This window comes from Haemorhous mexicanus, chromosome 5, assembly GCF_027477595.1.
Source record: "Haemorhous mexicanus isolate bHaeMex1 chromosome 5, bHaeMex1.pri, whole genome shotgun sequence".
NCBI classification, from domain to species: Eukaryota; Metazoa; Chordata; class Aves; order Passeriformes; family Fringillidae; genus Haemorhous; species Haemorhous mexicanus.
Window position 1 is genome coordinate 42,579,476 of NC_082345.1, and position 20,771 is coordinate 42,600,246.

General features: G+C 39.0%; 1 protein-coding gene across 1 annotated transcript in view; it reads right to left on the minus strand.

Annotated features, from left to right (window-relative positions):
- HMGA2 (high mobility group AT-hook 2) overlaps positions 1–20,771 on the minus strand; it is a 109,562-nt gene that overhangs the window by 81,988 nt on the left and 6,803 nt on the right. The window contains exon 3 of the mRNA XM_059846964.1: positions 15,764–15,814. Coding sequence (XP_059702947.1) covers positions 15,764–15,814 — 51 coding nt within the window. The remainder of the gene's footprint in view (positions 1–15,763; positions 15,815–20,771) is intronic.

The window sequence follows — 20,771 nt, forward strand, 5'->3', positions numbered from 1 at the left end:
AGGTTTCACTGCAAGTATGCACAGAAATAAAAAAAAAGGGAAAACAAAAACTTTCCTCCAGACCTGATCTATGACATATGTTCACACAGTGCTGACACAGACTAGGGACAGAAGAATTCTCCTTCATGACTTTTGGTCCAGGGGCAACATTTGGAAAATCTACTGCCTAGGAATATATTTGCTACATTTTGATAAGATACAGAACACAGGACCTTAATTTCAAACTATTGTGAACCTTATGCTTCTCTCTCTTTTAAGAAAGAGAACAAATCAACTATTCTCTGGCTAATATATGGATGGATAATGTTTTCCCCTGGAAAACAATGCATTTGGCCAAGTAGTAAAAATAAGCTCCTTGATGGACTTTAGACCAAATTAAAACCAGCTCCTTGTGGTGCCTACCTGCTCCAACTTCCATCAGAGCAACTGGTGCCCACACATCTTCTCTATGAAACACCCTAATGCTCAGACTGGTGAACTGTCTTTGGCAAGTCACATGGGTGCAGTAAGTCACAGGATATGGCCAAGGTGGCCAGCTGCAAGGTCAACATGGAAGTACAGACATAAGCTTTCAGATGAAACTTTTGCCTGATAGGGCCTGAGGAAGGACCTTTGCCATCAGACCACTGACCACTACAACCTCCCTGTCCCAGTCTGGCAGTAGACATTTGCAGCAGTGGAGTGGCAGATCCCTCAGTCAGCTGTAGCAGATGAGGTCAGAACAGAGGAGAGGCTGTGGCTATATGCGTGATCAGTATGGGCTGTGCAGGCACAGATAAATGCTGTTTACCCATTTTCACAGTCCCTTCATGGGCTGCCCCCTGGTTCTTCCCCTCACAGGCCTCCTGTAAGACTGCCAGGAGCACAAAGGCACAGGGTGCTTGGATAGATTTTTGTACCTGGTTCTGCTCTTCTATGTAACACATCAGAAACACAGATGAAACTGCCCTTCACCTTTGTTTAAGACAAAGAGCAGTGGATTCTCAGCACAAGGGGTAAAAATCTGTATAATAATGAGGAAAAATCTCTTCCTCTCAGAAGCAAAGAGCACACACAGTACTGGGATGCCAGCTGGCTCTCACCAGGATTTTCCAGAATTAAGGTTCATAGTCCTCCTCCTTTCACTTAGCACTGAGTGAGATGGGCAACTAAAGCAAAGCTGGGGCAACTCTACTATTCATTCCAGGATTGATCTGCCACAAAAGAAAACCGGTAAGTAATCAAAGCTCAAATGCCTGCCATTTCACTACTGGTGAAGAAAGAAGTACACCTTGGTGGTGTTTTCAGTCATTAAAATATTTGAGATACAACAGGCTCAAATACATTGACAGGTATAGCACAAAAGCATCTACACTTTGATATGAAAGGTGCCTGGTGCTTATCTCATCCAACCTTCTTCTCAAAGCCAGGCTGACTTCTAAATCAGCGATCAGTTTGGCCTTTCTTCAAGGAGGGAGATTCCTCAGCCTCTCTACAGAGTAGGTCCCCTCATTACCCCCTTCTATGGTGGATTTCCTTTCCTCACTACATGGGAATTCCCCTTGCCAAAACCTGTGACCCTTGATCTTGTTCTCTTACACCATGACGCAACTGGGGAACTGTCATGGACTCAGGAGACCGTGCAAGCGAGGGAAAACCAAGTTCTGCTTCTGTTGAGAATTTGGCTTGTGTGCAAGTAACACCCTTCATTCACTTGCATCCTCAAAAGCCTCCACTCCCCATGGCCTGACTGACAGGGAATTCTGGTATCTTCTGAATAAAGGTGAGAAAATTGCATATAGGTACAACACGTAACTTATTCCATTTTTCCACGTCTTACAAATAATTATTTGTCAAGGTTTGGCGAGCACAATGTATTGATGTTCTATTTATGCTGCTGATCGCTAATTTTAAGAGGTTACAAACACTCTGCATATAGAGTTGGTGAGGCAATCCTTTGGTAAAAAAGTAAAAATTGCAGTAATATTTAGCCTTGGAAAAGAGGTGCTAAAATGTTCTTTAAGAACATCTTGCACCTTCTTATTGAAATAAATGTTTCAGCCACACAAGTAACAGCCACAAATCTGAAAAAAGGAGACACCTTGCATTTGGTAGCTATTCAGTGTTCATGAAAGCTTTGCAACCTCCTTAATGGAAGACAGCTTTTTCTTTCATTAAATACATATCTGTAAAAACAACTCAAAAGACATCAAACACCAGAAAAAGTACATTGAAATAACATTAAAGATCTAATATAAATCCACAAAAGCCAGGAAATTCAGAGATAAAGAAAGACTTTCAGACAAGGGAAAACCTTCCAAAGTATTAAACTGGAGCATAAATTCACTTCCTCTATGCTTGCCATCAAGTCATTCCAGACACAGGGGTAAGTTCCTCCCTGGGGTAACTCAAGTGCCTTCAGCAGTACTACTCCAAAAATCAGTTTGGCCCGATAGTACTGTCTTATTGCGTTCTCTGTTTCTGATAATTGCCATTGGTTCGAGTTTAAACAGCAACTTCCTGTGTTACAGCTCATTTTCCCATCATTCAGAGACTGTATTTGTGAGATTGCAATACTTTCCATTATTACAGACTATGAGGTCAGCTGTGGGGTTATGACTTCACCGACAGACTGGCTAAAGGAGAACCACTGTGCAAAGGAGAAAATCCACACTCAAACACAAATATATCTGAGATTAGCAAAGACAACACTGCACCTCGGTGGGCATGGACATTTCCATCTGCACAAATAATATTCTCTACTTTTCACTCAAGCCAAGTATGAAAATGTCCCTTAAAATTTCTCTTTTATTCATAAGTCATCCATGGTGCTGATGTGTCGCCACCCAAATTCAATCTTGATGTCAGCAGCAGTTTAAATCACAAGCTGTGGGTCCAACTCTTTGCACTCTCTGGAAGTGCAAAATCAGACATACAGCTTAAGACAGGATATGAAGGAAATGAAGTGATTTTGAACTGCCTTCAAACTTCCCATGATTCTGCCCTCCCCCTCAAGCTGACAGGGCTTTTGTCTCTGGGGCCTGGCTATTCTGTCTCCAATAAAGCAAGATAACCATAATGAACTAGTTACTGGGAGATCCCCAGGTATCTGGCTGAGCAACAGAATCCGAAAAGAGGAATGTTAACCTCCTAAACTGCATCTAACCCAGGTACTAAGAGAGTTACCCTGAGCTTTGATATACAGAGCCTAACTGCTGTCAACAAAAGAGCTTTACATATTATCTTTGCTTCTGAAAGAAGAAAAATTATTTTTCCTTTCAGTTTCCTAGACTGCAAGCGGCAGAGGGGCTATGACAGGCATGCAAAATAAGAAATGGGTAACTTAGAAACTCGCTTATCCTGGACTGAAAACTCTAAGACCAGCACCTCGGACACAACTGAGCAGACAGCTGGTGAGATCAAATTCAATCTAAGAATCCAAAAGTGACAATTCCCCACTACTCTAGGTCTTATAGAGACTTGGGCTCTTTGTTCCTTCTTTCTGCCTGTCTGCTACTCTTTACTGTTTGATTTTTCTTAAAGGTTACCTGCAATTTCTCATATTTCTCATAGTCTCATAGTTAGTCTTGGATTAGACATTTATTTTGTTAGATACCTTCCAAATAAACCATCACATATTTTTTAAAATTAAATAAATGCCTTTTCCAATTTTTCAACAGCCTGATCAAGTTTGAATTACTGAAAATGAGAACTTTTTCAAAGTTTCTATCCATGACATTTATGAAGAGGGAAGGCAAGCTATGGATTCAAATGTTTACCCAGAGAAGACAAACACAAAATGGATACAGCTATGTTCACCCGTGCTTCTATACTTGTGCAAAGTGTCTAGAATGCTCACAGAAGTGAGAAAAAAAGGACAAAATTCCTCCTTTTTTTTTTTTTTTTTTTTTTGGTTCAAGGTCATTAAAAGCTTTTCGGAAAACTAACACATAAAAAAACAGGAAAGCTAAATAAATCATTAGAGTTCTGCTTCTCATTTATTATCCACTCAAGATAATGGTTTCAGGGATGTGAAGAAAGGCACACGGCGCTTTGCAATGCACAAAATTTGTTCTGGGACATTACTTAATTACTATTTGAAATTTTAACCATGCAAAGAAACCCACAGTGATTTATAATTAACCAAAAATATCATGATGACTCTAACTTCTCCCGTAAATAGTCTTTTTTGTGATTTGGCACAATCGAATTAACAACCTCTTGCTTGGAAAGCAGTTGGATCTGGTTTGCCTGCAAAGGTTCTGAGACCTACTTCCTGAAATGAGCAGTGAAAGACAAAGCACCTTTCTGCTTGGAGCAAAATTAGTATTAAGAATATAATTTTGAAACATTTCTGTGCTCACGTGTGAACTTCAGCTGTAGCATAATTTTCTTTGTTGTTCTCTGCACAGTGGATATTGTCTTTACCTAAAGGATTTGTTCTAGTTTAAACAAAGTACAATGTGCAAAACCTTCTCCCTCAAGATATGGTGCAGATTAAAGGGCAAATTCTTCCCCTTACTCAAAATCATAATAGGTGTTTTTTTGTTATCATAACTAAGAAAGGGTTTCCAATTTATATATCACCATTTACAAGCCTTTGGAGAGAGAAATCCTGACTTCATCCAAGTAAGCTGGAGTCTTGCTATTGGATTCACTTCAGTGAAGGCACAACTTTACACAGACTCACCTTAAAAGGAATTTGTTTCAGTGACTAATATGCCCTCAGTATGTATCTACCTAGGACCACAGCTCATAATGAAAGTTATGCAAGTGGAAAAAGCAAGATAATTCAGGCATTTTCAAAACCACATCTTATACATCTTTAAAAAAATTCGATGAAGGTTACAGTACAGATCTGTCCACATTTCACTTTTCAAATAGTTCACAGAAATCATTAAAGAAGAAAGAAATTATCCTTTTAGGAAGTATTACTGTTCATGCAGCATACAATTTGCTTTATAATTAAAAAAGCAAAAATAAAAATCTTCTGTGTGTATCTCTGTACAAGTCCAGTCCACCTGTTACTCCTGCAGTGACTGCTCAAAACTTAGCTGACATTAATAATAAATTTATTGTATTTATAGATTTGGTCAAATAGTGCTTGTTATGTAAGTCACCATAAAGTTTCTGTTGAACATGTACAAATGGTCTGCCTCAAATTTCCTGTTTGTGCAAACAGGGCTACACACACAATTTATAGAGCTTGTAACCAAGCAGCAGACACAGTCATGTACCACATTAGTGGCAGAGGGAGAAGGGCTGAAATCCAGGCAAGTGATTTCATTAGGAGTTTGGCCACTGACCTCAACAAACCTAGTATTTCATCACACATCTCCTGGCTACATATTCAGTCTACAAGACCAGGGGCATCGTATCTCACTGGTAGACCATTTTTTCAGTCTACCTACCTCAATGAGACTTATGTGTAAAGCTTAATGAAACAATTGCTTGAATAGTCATTCTTGACTTGAATGGGAAGCTTGCAGAAGTACCTTGAAAACTTGATACACCTCTGACAACTCCAAATAGTTTATGAATGTTAATGAACGTTAATGAATGCAACAGTGCATGCCATGACAGAGGGCACCTTGTCTCCTCTACATATTCAATACTTTGATCCAAGTACTGTATACACTTCGTCAATTGTGTGAGATGTAATTTTCAAATCCCAAATAAACAGTTGAATGTGGAAGGAAGGTCCCCAAGCAGATTTCTCAAGGCATTTAGCATCATTAACAGGAAACAAAGCAGGAGAAGCAGCCAGAGCCTGAATGGGTTCTCTGTGAATACTAAGGAAACCCAAACAATATGTTAACACAATACAATTTTTATAAGATCATAACATTGAAGCTCACATATGTGTTCCTATTGCATCTTGTAAAAGGCTCCAATTGTTATTAGGATAATTGATAACAGTCAAAATGGATTTCGGTAATATATTAGGTAAAGTCATGAATTCTGCTCCATACAGAAACGACCAGTCTGACTGTTTTTAAGCTCTCAGCAGTTATTCAGAACAGACAGGATGTAAAAACCCTAAATTGTGCCAATTCACTCATTATCTTTGAGTCTCCAAAATGGAGACTGCCACCATTGGCAAGCAACTTTTAAACAAAGCAAACCAACCTCTGCGGACTAAGTGCCGTTCCCACTGGCACCAACACAGATATACAATCAAATTTAACTTATCAGTACTATTATTTAAATCATCATAAGTAGCACCAAAGCCTGACCCTGCAGTTCCACAGTTCAACACTTGTCAGGATTGATGGAGTAGAATAAAACAAACTTAAAACCGAGAGTTTATTTTAAAGAATTGAAAAGAAAAAGAAGAATAAAGACATACATTATTCATTACTAGTCTCCCAAAACTGCTATGGAAATAGCACTCATAAAAATATATAACTGAGCTGCCAAAAAAACCCCTGAAACTCTACAATACCTACAATGATAACAGGGAATACACTTTAAACTGGCAAGAGAAGGAATTAATATCACATCCAAATAGATTGCAGCAAGTTGTTGCCAGCAAAATTCTAACATCAGTGCTATAAAACACACAAATAACATCTTATGTATGTGGAGATTTCACTAGAGTGGGGATTGATCTATCTATTCTCTGCAACTATCTCTGGAAGTTCCTCAGTTGCCTAGTATTTTCTTACTAACCTTCAAGCCCTCTCTGTTTAATTAGGTGAACATGTGCAAAACTGGTAATCTAAGGCAGCTAGCCTTGCCTCCCCACAAAAAACTCCACTCCCTTTCAAGTTTCAGCCAACAGCCATCCAAAATCTAGCTCCATCCCTGGAAGCCTTCAGAGCTGTGAATTACCAGGACAGAGCACAGCACCATTCACAGTGCTCAGGTCCAGCCTGGGCATCAGCATCTCTGAGCAAGACCATTCACAGGGGGTCTATCTATTAGCAAATGTGATGAAGATTTAAATCCACACCTCCCATATAACTGTCCTAATCACAAGCTCCTGTGTTCTCCAGGATGAGAAGCGTTCTCCAACCCTTCTCTTGAAGCTGAAATGCCATGCAGAGAAGAAGCTACACAATTTTTGAGTATACTAATTAAGGCCAGTTTTCAACATTTAGGATGGAAAAGACTTCTGTCCTTGAGTCCAACCATTAATACTGCACTGCCAAGTCCACCACTAAACTATGTCCCTAAGGACCACATCTACATGTTTCTTAAATATCTCTGGAGATACTACATAGACTTTTTAAATATTCTAGGAGCCTGTCCTGGAAGGAAATGGATGATAGAACCTAAAACTCTAGTGACACAGGCTGTATCTTGGGTGTAATGGATTCCCTGCAATGTTATGCCATGAAAGAAAAAGGATGAAACCCAGAGATGCCTGCATTTGAGAGATAAATCCACATTCCCCTCCCATCAGCACAGGGTGGCTGGCGGCTGCCCTTGAGCAGAAGCAAGATTTCCTTCCTGAAATGAAATCACTGCAACATCAAAACAACCAAGAAGCAGCCTCCTTGTTTCACTGTATTGCAAAGAAGGAAATCATATCCCACGAACAGCCTAGAGTAACAGCAAGGCTAATTAGCATCTTCTGTGCAACCAGAACCATTCTGAACACAGAGAACACAGAAGTGCAAAACAAACAGTATTGTCAGCATTATCAGCCTCCACTCCACAATTACATGCATCTCAGCATACGGCTTTTTCATGCAGACTGTCATCCTCCCAGGCCTCCATGTTTCCCATTTTCCCTCAAGACTGAAAATATCTGGATTCTCTTGGACCTGAAAAGATTTCTTCCTCTTCTAGCAGAAGTGTCACTACTGCATCTTTAAATCATCAAACAACATATCCCAATCTGACTATTTAAGCAATTCAGTATATGAAGCCACAATTTTCAAATGTCAGGGTCTTGTCCCTCTACTTTTATTTTGGTTTTCCTTTGCAGTCTGATGAGTGTCTCACTTAAGGACTTGTAAATGCTATAGTAAACTACACTCCATTTATATTTTAAATGGGAACTAGCACAAAAGAAATTCAAAACAGAAAAGAAAAAAAGAAAATCTTTTTCCTCACTACGTGTTGTGTGCTACAGAATTAAAAGACAATTCCTGGTGTGGATATTTTGCAGCTATTTAATGGAGGAAGCCCACCTTCTTGTTAAAAATCTAGCCTCATACCTAAAACGTAATGCTGAACTGTAATCTGAAGTGAGGCTTAGAGTCAGGATTAAGGAAGCGGAAATAACAATACTTGCACTTAAAAGCATATAATGATTTTCATTCAAACACCTGAAAATAATCTCCACATATTAATTATCACAGTATCAGTCTCCCCCAAACTCTTCCAGAAGAGGATCAACCCTGCATTCCTTTGGCATCCAAATTGCCTGCTTGGATCTGTACAGAATGCAGAATAAAGCTAAAAATATTACCTGCCTTTAATTATTATGGTAACTCTTAATTGACAGGAGTAAACTCATCCACACAGGGACTGAGTGCCATTTACAAGATGGCTTTTTCTTGCAGAGAAAAAATTTGATATCTTCCTGTAGGGCTATTGCACTATGGGGGCTTGCAGTATAAAACAGATTTAAATTAAATTAAATTGTGTTGAAGGAGAGGCACAATTAGTCAGAAATTTTAAGAAAACCTAGGAGTCTTGACTCCGATCTTCTCTTCCGGATCACACAATAACACATGGGTTTTCATTCCTTCTGCAGCACTACCTTTCAAGAGGACAAGGAACGGAAATAGATGAGGTGGCTCATCTGTTTCTAGATGAGGTGACTTGGAATGGCCCTGTCCCACAGCTATGACTCAGACTGGCTAATCCTCAAAAGGAGAGTGACCATATTCCAAATATTCAAGGAACCAGACACCTCGTTTTGTGACTATGTCTGTCATTTAATCAATCAGTACTGGACTTCTAAGTAATCAAGGTACAAAGATGAAAAAATATCATCATTATGCATCAAATATCCTTCAGGTTTGTATGTGGGATTGGTTCAAAACCCTTCAGTCTAGAATCTCTTCATTCTATCCTGTATATGGAATCACATAATCACAGAATCATTTCAGTTGGAAAAGAATTCTAAGACCATCAAGTTCAACCATTAACCCAGCACTGCCAAGCCCACCACTAGACCATGGCCCTAAGGTCCACATCTACATGTCTTTCAAATATCTGTAGGGATGATATATACACTTTTTAAATATCTTACTCCTACTCCTCACTGCTCACCAGCTAGACATACACCAGAGATACTGAAATTGTCACACCTCAATTTATAAAAACAAGTAAAAAAACATCTGTTGGTTTCAAATACAGGACTGAAAAGTGAAATGTTTCCTGCCTCATCCAATGTACGCTCAAGCAAGCTTTACTGGAGGAGGATGGCCTTGAGCTGAAGGCACAGGGCAGGCTGCCAGGAAATCCGAGTTCTATTCCTGGCTCTCCTACAGATTTCCTTGGGCAAGGCAATTAACCTTGTGGAGTACATTTTCAATGGAGGTGAGGCCCAGCTTCTCCTTCTGCATTCATAACATTTTCAATGGTGAAAATGGAAATGCAGGGCCAAGAATGAGTGCCTGTACTTTTCTTTACCTGATTTTCTGTCAGGTATTTGGATGCATGGTTGCCGATAACTGTGCTAGTAAAAAACCCTAAGAATTCAAACATTGCAGGCATAAAAATGCCTCCAGGTCTTGCCACAAACAACCTCAGTGCTCAGTTTGCTCGTACGTAAAATGGGCAGCGGGGCATCTAAAGCCAAAGTACACAGCCAAACAGAAAACTGACTTTTAAAGTTATTGAACACCTGTTATCTGAGATCATAAAAAAGGAATTGCTAAAAATTTCAGTTCGCCTTTCCCTAGAGATGCTCTAATTTTACCTGGTGCATTTTTTTACCCAATAGAAGTTCCTCTTTAAACCTCAAATAGAACAAAAGTTTTTCCCTTAAGTAGTCTGAAATGTCAGATGAAATCAAAATTCTTTTTTAGCTGATATTTTTAATGTCCCTTAAAAGAAGTTGAATTAGAGAATGAGTGAAATACCAGTTTGCTAAAAAAAAATACATTTTAGAAAACAAATATTATGGCTAAATTTTCTGTTGTGAAAATTCAGCCATGATATTTTCAAAATAACATCCATTTTTACCAACAAAGAACAGGACTCTGAAATTCCAAGGAAGGACACTATTTGCTTAGACAAATGTCTAAAGAAATGAAGACACATACCTCTCTGAACACTGGGGAGACAGAATGTATTTTTAGGGATTTTTTAAATGCATTTGGTACAAGTATGTAAGATGATTTTATTCCTTTCCTGAAATGTTGAAAAGCAAAAAAAAGCAAACATACAAAAACTGGCAAAAGAAAAAAAAAAGAGCATCTGTTATTCAGAGAAGAAAAGTTTAACAATCACTGTTTTTTTTCCAAATGTTCATGTTTTGAGAAAGAATTTATTTTACAGGTCATCTGAACTGGAAACTAAGTGTATAGGTATAAAGATTTTAAGGCTTTTCATTCATGTCCTCAATCCACTTCCTAAGTTTAGGAATTTTAAAGAGAGGTCAATAGTCCTTTTTTCATAATTATAAAAGCCCCTTCAGGCTCTTTAGACCACTGAAACAATGAACACTCGCAGGTGAAAGAAGGTATTTTATATTACCAAGTTATAAAATAGTACCTATGACCTCCAGAAGGAAGCGAAGGTTGTTGAGAAGATTAAAGTAACCGCAGCTTATGTAAATTTTCACTATGTGCTTCACATGAGGCAGTAACACCACAGATACAGCAGTCAAAAGTTGTAAAGACTCAAAATAACTGAAATTATGTTACTCTTCCAAGAACAAGAAACAGAATTTTTATCAGTGCTATCTTCTGTAATTACATAAATAGTAACCTTTTCACTCATCATCCAATATACAAAATATAATTTTATCTCAGATGTGTCTTGCTCCAAATGGACCGGTAATACTTAATTTAAACAAACACATGTTCTCTTAACAGCAGAATCTCTAGCCTAGCTTAAGGATACACTGGTAAGCATCACATCAGAGAGTGTGGGAAAGTCTCACATTAACCTTTTGCTATCTAACAGCCAATTATGTGTCTTATTTTATTGTCTAGATTGTCTTCCCTAGCATTAAAAGATTAGTATTACCAGCTGAGAATTCACCACTGCTATAACAAAGCCTTCTTTGGAGCAGGATGGACTATGATCACAGAACATTCTTCTTTCTCTCTGTCACCCAGTGACTAAGACTGCATGAATTCAAGCATCTCTTAGACCATGACTTCATATGAGACAAAACTTCTAACCTAAACCACTCTCTTCCAGTTTAAAGCCATTTCCCCTTGTCCTATCACTACAGGTCCTTGTAAAAAGTCCATCTCCATTTCTCTTGTAGCCCTCTCTGGTTACTGGGATGCTGCTCTATGGTCTGTCTGAAGCCTTCTCCAGGCTGAACAGCCCCTACCCTCTCAGCTTGTCTAGATGATCACAACTAGGATCAGATTAAAAATCTGATTAAGGAAATTTATTTCTTATTATCTCTTATCTCCTACCAAACTGAAATGTGCTCTCTATACTGCCTAGAAAAAACCAAATTGTTGGAAGTTTTCTAAACAGGTCACAGTTCTTACTTAGTCTTCGGTGATGAGACACAAGCAGATGCTTCATGTGCATCCTGCATGTCCCTGTTCAGAAGGTCACCAACTATCTTCTGCTGTTATAATCATGCAAATTCTAGAATTGCATCTATCCATCTTTTAAAACAGCTATATGGCATGGAATGAGCCATTTCTTCTCCTCAAAAAAGTCATGTTCAAGGCTGTAAAAAGCTCTGGACTGTTTCCCTGGAACAACTCTGCCATGCTGTGCAGAGAGTCTGTGGCTGAAGTCAAACAATTTTGAAATGCAAAATAATTCTACCTGAAGACTCAACAGAAACAATGGAAATAAAAAACAAATACCCTTTTCTGCACCAACTTCAAAACTGGATTTCGGATTCCTCCATTAAACTGACGCCTGAGAGCACCAGAAGACTATGAAATTTCCAGGGCTTTCCAGTGTAGTTCTTTGGAACAAACAGCAAAACAATTGATTACTTAGTCCTCTGCTCTACTCATAAACCTTCAGTCCCTTCCTTTCAGTCAAATTATAGGCATACACAAATGAAATAAATAAAATAAAAAACCTTTGATAGATCTTTACAAAGGGCTATGTGAAGCCCTGAGCAAAACAGTCTCTGAGTCCATGCAGCATCAGACCTCAAAAGCAAACACGTGGCCCTGATGAAGTTAATGACAAACCTTTCACTGACTCCTGTGAATGTGAATTTGACTTTATGCCTGTGCTACATAAAATAATTCTGCTAATAAAAAATAGGTTGCTTCATAGGCTTTTTTTAAGCATCAAAGGCTGTGTCTACAACATGGACCACAGGATGGTGCTGAGGACCTAAGGTCCCAACCACACACCTTTCAAAAGGTTTTTATTTCACTCTAGCCTAGTCCTGTGGCTTGAATGTCTCACAGACTTCACTTCTACAGCACATCTTCCAATTTGGTTTCATTAGAAAGGAGTCCAACCAATGATCTCTGGGACTGCTACTCAACACATACAGTAAGTGGGGAAAATTAGGAGATGCATTCCTAAAGCATACTCCTGATTTGACCTAACACATTAATGCAGATGCATCCAAGGAGCTTAGAATAAGTCTATGCAATAAAACCTCTAAAATTAAGGAGTACTGAGGCCCCCATGAAGAGGGTTAATAGGTAATAGACTCACAGCCTTCAACGTGTTCACACGTGTGCAGCAACCCACAGTGAAGGTGAGTTTTAGAGCAGTAAGCACTGTGTCTCTGATTTCAGCTACGTTCACTTCCCACCTGCTTGACCTTGTTATCTTCAGACTTTCATTCAATTAGCCCTCCACATTTAGAAAGCTTTTCTATGTAGCTGAATATTTTATTTTCCGAAGATTTTGTTTCATCTTTACCATCTATTCTACTGACAAGGGTCTTCCTTCCTTCCCTTGACAGCTTTGCAAAGTACATATTATGGCATTAAAAAGATCAACTGATGTCTCATATGCTTGTGATAAACAGGGCTTCTTGCCCTCTTCACTTGGGCTCTCCCTCCCTCTTTCAGTTTCATACTAGTCAAATAAGATTTACTTCTCTTCTAAAAAATAATATATAAATAAATACACTGTGATTCACAAACATTAAATACTTAATTTGAACCAGCAGAAAGACCAGCTACCGGAATTCTACAGTAGTCTGTTAGCTCGTATGTCTCTGCATGTGCATACTGAAGGAAACAGCAGAAATAATACTTTACAATTTGATGAACAACATATGACGCAGAACCTCTAGACTCCCAAAAAAAAGGCTATAAAGTTATGAAAATGTAGAATTCTGCCCTCTCCAAGAAAAAAACCCTACACGCTCCTTACTTGCACAGACACTAAACCACCATGAGTAAGGCCTGACATATAAATAAATTGGATTAGGGAAGGATAACATCATTAAGGATTAAACTGAAACATGGGTGATAAAAAGGGACATTTTTTGACTACATGTTGGAGGTCTAAACAAAAAGGAAGATGCTGTACCATCTGCTTTCAGGCAAACTCCTCCCCTGATTTCAACTACAAGCTAGAAGGAGCCCGTGAACTTAAGTTAAACTGGAAAGAGAAAAAAAAGAGAAGGGGGAAAATTCTTCAGACCATGAGAATCAAACATGCCATTATCTCAATGCAAGCTGCAGATTTGGAGAATTATCTCTACAAATTACAAGAAGCAATCCTATCATAGGAATAATGAAGTAAAAAGACTATGCTTTCAACGGGTGCAACAGCAAACTAATACCAAGTTGCAAAATATGCATTAATTTAAAAAAAAGAGTGAAACTGTCAAAAGTATTGGTCTGATGATAAAGTAATGCAAACAACCCATTTCAGTAATTCCCACTTCTGAAAATCAGATTCTTGACTTGATAAATGGCCCATTCCATACTGAATGTTCCACTGATACTGCCTATTCTTTCTTCCCCATAAAAATACAAACATAGAAGGGAAACATTCTAGCCTACAAGGTGCCAAAAGTGCTGTATTAGCCCTTTTCACTGAAAAGGGCTAGTTTCACTTAGTTTCTGACCATGAGTACTTGGAAGAGAAAACCTTGTTAACATGTCAGGCTGCTGCCTTTTCCCTTTTCCCCAAACTCTTCAACCATCCCTGTTCACCTGTCACACATTCCTAACTCAGAGGGGATGGCTTGACTGTTATAAATTAATTACTCTCATAAACCAAGTATTTTTGTTGTTTCCCAGGGATTGCACCCAAGGTGAGGATCAAGCAAGCAACACTCAGTGTCCAGATATGCAAGGTTCAAGCCAGACGGGAGGAAGCAGACAGAAACTGACCCACGTTTTACTGCATCTGGCACTTGCCTTCCCCAAGCTGCTTAGGAGAAGATCACCAGCACAGATACGTTTCAAAAAGCCACTTTTTTAATGGCAGTAAGCTTCCTCCTGTACCTGAAAAGTGCCCGACTTAAAAACTACAGGTATAAACCACTCATCTAGTATGCAGCGGTCTGTTTTCTCCACAGAAATATCCTGTGGAACATCCACTGGAAAATGCAATAGAACTAGTTCTTAAAGGGACTGCTAAAGCCAGCTTTCCTGTGTTTAGTGGCTAATACTCTTGGGAACCTCAGTTGTAGTTTTCAGTACCTTCTTGTGCTGTTTGAGCTTTTGCAAGCGTATACTTTTACAACTCTTTTAACAGCTATGCAAAAGAACTGAACAAAATGGAGTGGGAAATGACAGGACTGACGGGAGGAAAGAGAATGCGGCATGAAATAAGGGTTTGAAATTGAGATGGTAGGGGTGGATTTGAAACAGAAGTTTAAAGAAAAATGTTGAGCAGGGAAAGGGAACTGGAAAAGGGAAATCAGAAATGTTAACTTGTGATGAAGCACACAGCCACACCTTTTCATCATCTAATATTCAATCCCATATTCCCAGGGACACCCCATATGAAAGCCCTTACATAAGTGAAAAACATGCAGATGAGAGGTACACCAGGCTCATTAGCTGTAAACATCAGTGAGAATACAGCATTACAAGTACCTAAGAATGAAATACTTCCATTGCTGAAGAATAAAAACACACTTCTGATAGACACTTCTAAAGACTAAATGGGGTCAGGAAACATGGAAATATATTACCAGTCACTACAAATATATGAGGCATGAAAATGACTGTGAGTGGAAAAACTAAGTTCTAAATGCAAGTACCCTGCTGATCATCTGTGCTCTTTCTCACTGGGTTTAAGGAAAATATGCATGTTTCCAGGCAATGTAGAACAAAAGCATTTTGGTTTTTAAACTTTATCTGTGCACCCCACATCTGAGTCTTATCACCCTTCTGATGTCCCATAGTGCCCCTTTATAACCTTTGTTACTCAATTACCGAACAAGTTATCTCATTGTTACTCTCTTTTGAAGGAAGAGTTGAGCCTCTTTTCATGCTGATAAGATAGGCATAAATATTCACTCATTCAATTGTAAAGTGTGTTGAGCAAACTACCAGAGTCTAAAGGTAGGAAGCAGTGATCAACTCTTTGCTCTCTTAACCCTTTAGTCAATCCACCAGAACAAAGAGACACAGAAGATAGATGCTTTTCTTACAAATGAAATTACTGTTCTCTAAAGGAATGGACTTTATAACATGCTTTATAACACAGCAAATAAATCTGGAACTGAAATACCTACCCATTTTCTGGGCCGGCCTCTAGGTCGCTTTTCACCAGTGGCTTCTGCTTTCTGTAAAAGAAACACAACATATTTTATACCTCAGCATTACTTAACAGCCTCAGTAACTAGGAACTCCTTTCCTGTAACATTAGCTACCATCATACCTCTTGGGTGGCACCAGGCCCCCCAGCTAAGCTGCGTGTTTTTTGGCAGAATGTGGGACTATGCTGCTTTTTCTGGCATTTCCTAGGCAGTGCCTCATCTGCACCCAAGGGTGTCCCCAGCCCTGACCCACGCTGTGTCAGGGGCATGGAGGAGAGTGCCCACACAGCCCCTGCTGCCCAGGGCCCTCTGCAGAGCCACACTGTGTCAGGGGCATGGAGGAGAGTGCCCACACAGCCCCTGCTGCCCAGGGCCCTCTGCAGAGCCACACTGTGTCAGGGGCATGGAGGAGAGTGCCCACACAGCCCCTGCTGCCCAGGGCCCTCTGCAGAGCTGGGGCTGTGTCAGGGGCATGGAGGAGAGTGCCCAGAGAGCCCCAGCTGCCCAGGGCCCTCTGCAGAGCCATGCTGTGTCAGGGGCATGGAGGAGAGTGCCCACAGAGCCCCAGCTGCCCAGGGCCCTCTGCAGAGCCGGGGCTGCCCTGGCCAGCCATCCAACATGCCGGCTGATGGTGGAGACATAGGGCAACTGGGAAACCTGAGAATCTCCAAGAACATCAAATCTAGTCTTTCACATGCCATCAAAAAGTATTTGAAGATACTAAATTAAAAGTAAAGCTGTTTCAAGTTTGATCAAAGCAGTTTACAGCAGCTACAATTAATTTTTTAGTTTCATTATGTTCACGCATTAAATTAATTAGGACAGAGTATTACCATGAACATGTCTGTGTTCTTATTGGGAAACAATTTCTCTACTTTTCACATGAAGTTTTCCAAGTAAAAGCACACCTTTAGGCTATAAGTGAACTTTCAAGGCCCAAAACACACCTTCCCTTTCCAGGTTTAAGGAAACAAAGTGGAAGAGGCCCTAGAAGTGACAGGTATATTTTTGCAAGCCCAGCAGTTGCTCCTGGAGCTCAGCTTAAAGGAAATATGGGTCCTTTTATAGGCTCTTCCACTAATTCCACTGCATGACATTGTGAATACTACTACTAATAACAGTACTTATGTAGTACACTAAAAGACTTACAGAGTTAAGAATGAAAATTCCAGGTTATTCTCTCTAGGTAGGCTATGCTCATCCATACACTTCACCAGGTAAATAATCCTGCTATACTCAGGATTTTGCCACCACCTGTAGTCAGGGCAGGACTTGCCAGATACAAGGTCCCCAAGAAAAAGACTTTAGTAGACATGAATTGTGTTCCTTTGGCTTTTTCCCCCCAGTTAACTGTATGTGTATTTGATTTGCCCTCAGAAATCAACTGTGCCATTAAATAAATCACTTGCTGGTCAATCACTGTAACATATACTGTAACCCAATGCTGTGTAAATCGGATCTCTCTAAAAGAGAACTTGAGCTGAGGAACTAGTGGAGGAATCTTTACAAAAAAAAAAAACTGCCCTGTGAGTTAAATGCAATTACTTTGAAATAAATACCTCACAATAAGAAAGCTGTGAAAAATAAAATTCACACTCCTGAAGGGCAAAATTATCACTCAGACTTGTTAAAAGAGTAAACTTGAGCTTTAATAGTTTTTACCGGTGTTACATGTAAGGTGAAACCCTCTTAAGAGAATACTTGTTAAAGTGCATTTACTATATCCTGTGGCTGTCTATTTCAGAGTTTTGTTTCCTTTAAGCATTCAATTTCTTTATACCTTTTAACCTGAAGGATGCAAAAAACCAGATATGGTTTTGTGTTGATAAGCTGTAGCTCCCTGCTTCTACATTTACTTCATGAAACACAGGGCATAAATCTTAAAAAGAAATATCAGTTATAATTGGTCTTAACAAATCAACACTCGACATGTTATCAGAGCACTAAGGCTATTTATTTTCTTGTGTGTATCACTGCATCTAAGGAAAGATCCTTTTCCAAAACTCTATTAAAAAAATAATTAACTTTTTGAATGCAAAACGACTTTGGTCTAATAATTAAAGTCCATACAAACCTGACACAAATTTTAGCTACAAATTATAATGAACATGAAAGGTTTCTTTGAATAACTAATCTTTGCCTCCTGCCATAAACTGTTCCACAGGGTTGCTGCTTCCCATGCAGCTCAGCAGTGCTGAGCTCTACCACCACCAAAGGTCCATGTCAGAAGTGGCCAGCGTTCCTGCTGGCAAAGTTTGGGTAATGGTTTGTCAAGTGCTTCGGGACCTTGCAGATTGAAAGGCACTATATTTCTGCAGTATATGACTTCTACCTCATGTTAGAAGAAAAACATTTCCATAGCTCTTATCAAAACCAAATCTTTCCCAGAGGTGAGCTGAGCAAACAGCCAGGCATGCCAAAGGTGATGTTTTGGTACAGAGAGATTCTGTAAGTAAATAGCAAGGTTTTCACAGATTAAACTGCAGAAAATGAATGACAAGAACCTCCAAAGTGGAAGTTTTAATCTCCTTTTCAAGAGAAGAGAAAGACAAAACACTTCAAGAACAAACGGAAGGAGCAGTAGCAGCACAGTGGTAATGATAAATACACGAAGTTCAAGAAAACATTCCACTCCTTCCCTCTTTTTTCAGCCTGCATTTTGCTAAAATTCTGTATTTTAGCAAATTGCTGTACTTTCTCCAACAGCTTAAGACTTTATTTTCATTGAAGCCTTGAAGAAATGTTGCACTGTGTATAAGATAGGTAATATATTGGTTCTCCATGAAAGCACTAAGACATTGCCTTTCCTCTTGAACAGGTTTTTGCACCATCAGAAATACTCCAGACTGTTGGCTCTTGGCTTTAATTGAAGTGTTGCCTCTGAAGCTAGGGGCAAATCCTGACAGAGCTCCAGGCCACCCAGAGGTGGTGTTTGGTCAGGGGGTTTTTTGACATTTGGTGCTACTATGCTATGAGGCACGACCTTGCTTTTTACAGCTAAAACATGAAATCACCAAAGCTTAAACAGGGGTCAGGTATGTTATCAAACACGAAGCGTATTTCATTAATAATATGAGCACACCATTTTTGCAATGTCACGTCTGAAGAACAGAACTAAACTTACTCACATTTAAAAGCATGATCTATATGGGAAGTGATTTTTATTTATCACAGGTGAGAAAGATCATAATTGAGTCACTGCTATCTGGAAGTGAGCTAACAGTCCCCAGGAAATTCACAATCCACTTAAGCCCTGTACCATAGTGCCATCAAACCCTGCTTCCAAACAGCTTCTCTCAGCAATTCTAGGACTCGACTGGCCATGATCTCTGCCTCCTTATTGCAAAATTGTGCTGTACCCAGCCAGAAACCAAGGCTCTACTACTGAAAGCAATTAACAAGACAAGACAAATATAAATAATTGAATGGCTATGAAGTGCTCTTTGGGCATCTATGTATTGTCAAGGAAGACCTCAAATGCAACAGAATCCAAATTTGAAGAATTCTATCTACTTTGCAAAATGAGCTGCTGGAGATCTCAGATAAAATGTGTCAGAGCTGTAAGTCAGGTAAAATAAGTGATAGTTCTCAGGAGGAAGATCACTGATGTCAAACAGAGTCAAAAGACCTAGCCCAGGAATGTGTCCCTCTCAAAAAAACCACATAGTTATTTAGTCAAAAAATACTCCTAAAAAAACCTTAGGCATTGACTAAGTACAAAACCATCACACTTTCCATGTCCTGTTTTATCCATTTTAATGCTAAACAAAAATCTTCTGCTTTTCCTATTTTGGTCAAAACATTTGATTTTGAGGTCTCTTATTTTTTCAATGCAATAACCATGCTACAATCACTTGATAGATTTAATCTTGTTTTCCCTTTAAATTTGTAATGACTGGTGTTGATGAAAATGAATGAAGCATGGAGAAGCCAACTAGATTTTTGTGACCCAATTCAGGGCAGAGTCCTGATCACATGCATTTTCTGGTTTGTTTTTTATTTTTTTTCTTTTACCTTTGGACTGCTTAACCCAGGAGCATGCCTTTCTACATACCAACCTGGCCATCTAAGGTAGAGACAATAGCAAGGATAATCACACTCAGGATCACAAGCTCTAGTTTTCTGAGCATGATGCATCAAGCTCTGTAGGCATTTTCAGTGCATCTCACTACACCAATAACTACAACAAAACTCAACATATTTTAGCTGAAGGGAAATTTTACTAAAGAATTTTTACCATTGTATATTGCCGGGACATCCCTTGACAATTCCTTTATTGACAATCATATAGTAGCTACTACTCTTTTTTCTAATGTCACAAATGTGTTTCCTGCTCCCAAACAGGAAAGTATTTATGCCTACATGGTATTTTTGTCAAGCCAAACTATAGGAAATAAAAAAAATTAAAAAAAAAAAAAAAAGGAAATGTGATGGGCTGGGAATAGAGCTCACCAAACAAATAAAATTCAACCACAAAACACCCAGGAAATTAAAAAGGAAGATTCCCAACTCTGATTTCCTGAAAAAACAGTTGTGCTTTAGGGAGGAAAAAACCCAAAACCAAATTCACATTTTGCTATTTTTTAAAAAATATTCTAAATTAATGACAGAATAACTTGTTTAAAGATGCAGATTGCATAATAACAACCTAATTGTGGGGACTCAAGTGCAAGGTGATTAGGACTTTTTTGTCTCTACCTCTTCTTATCTATCTGGTAACACATTGTGTTCCTCCTGTTTGTGAAAATTAAACAATGGAGAAATGGTTTGGTCTTCTATAAAACACAATTTATTTCTTGTGTCTAGTTTATAAAAACTTAGGCATGTGTGATATGCAAGGCTTTAAGGAAGAAAGAAACCATATTACCCAAAATTAGAGTAATTGCCACATTATTAGCTGTTCAGTTAGTTTTGCAACATTTTGTATGCATTGTCAAGTTTCACATTGCTAATTTCCTAACAAGCACAGTTTGTTTTCAGATGC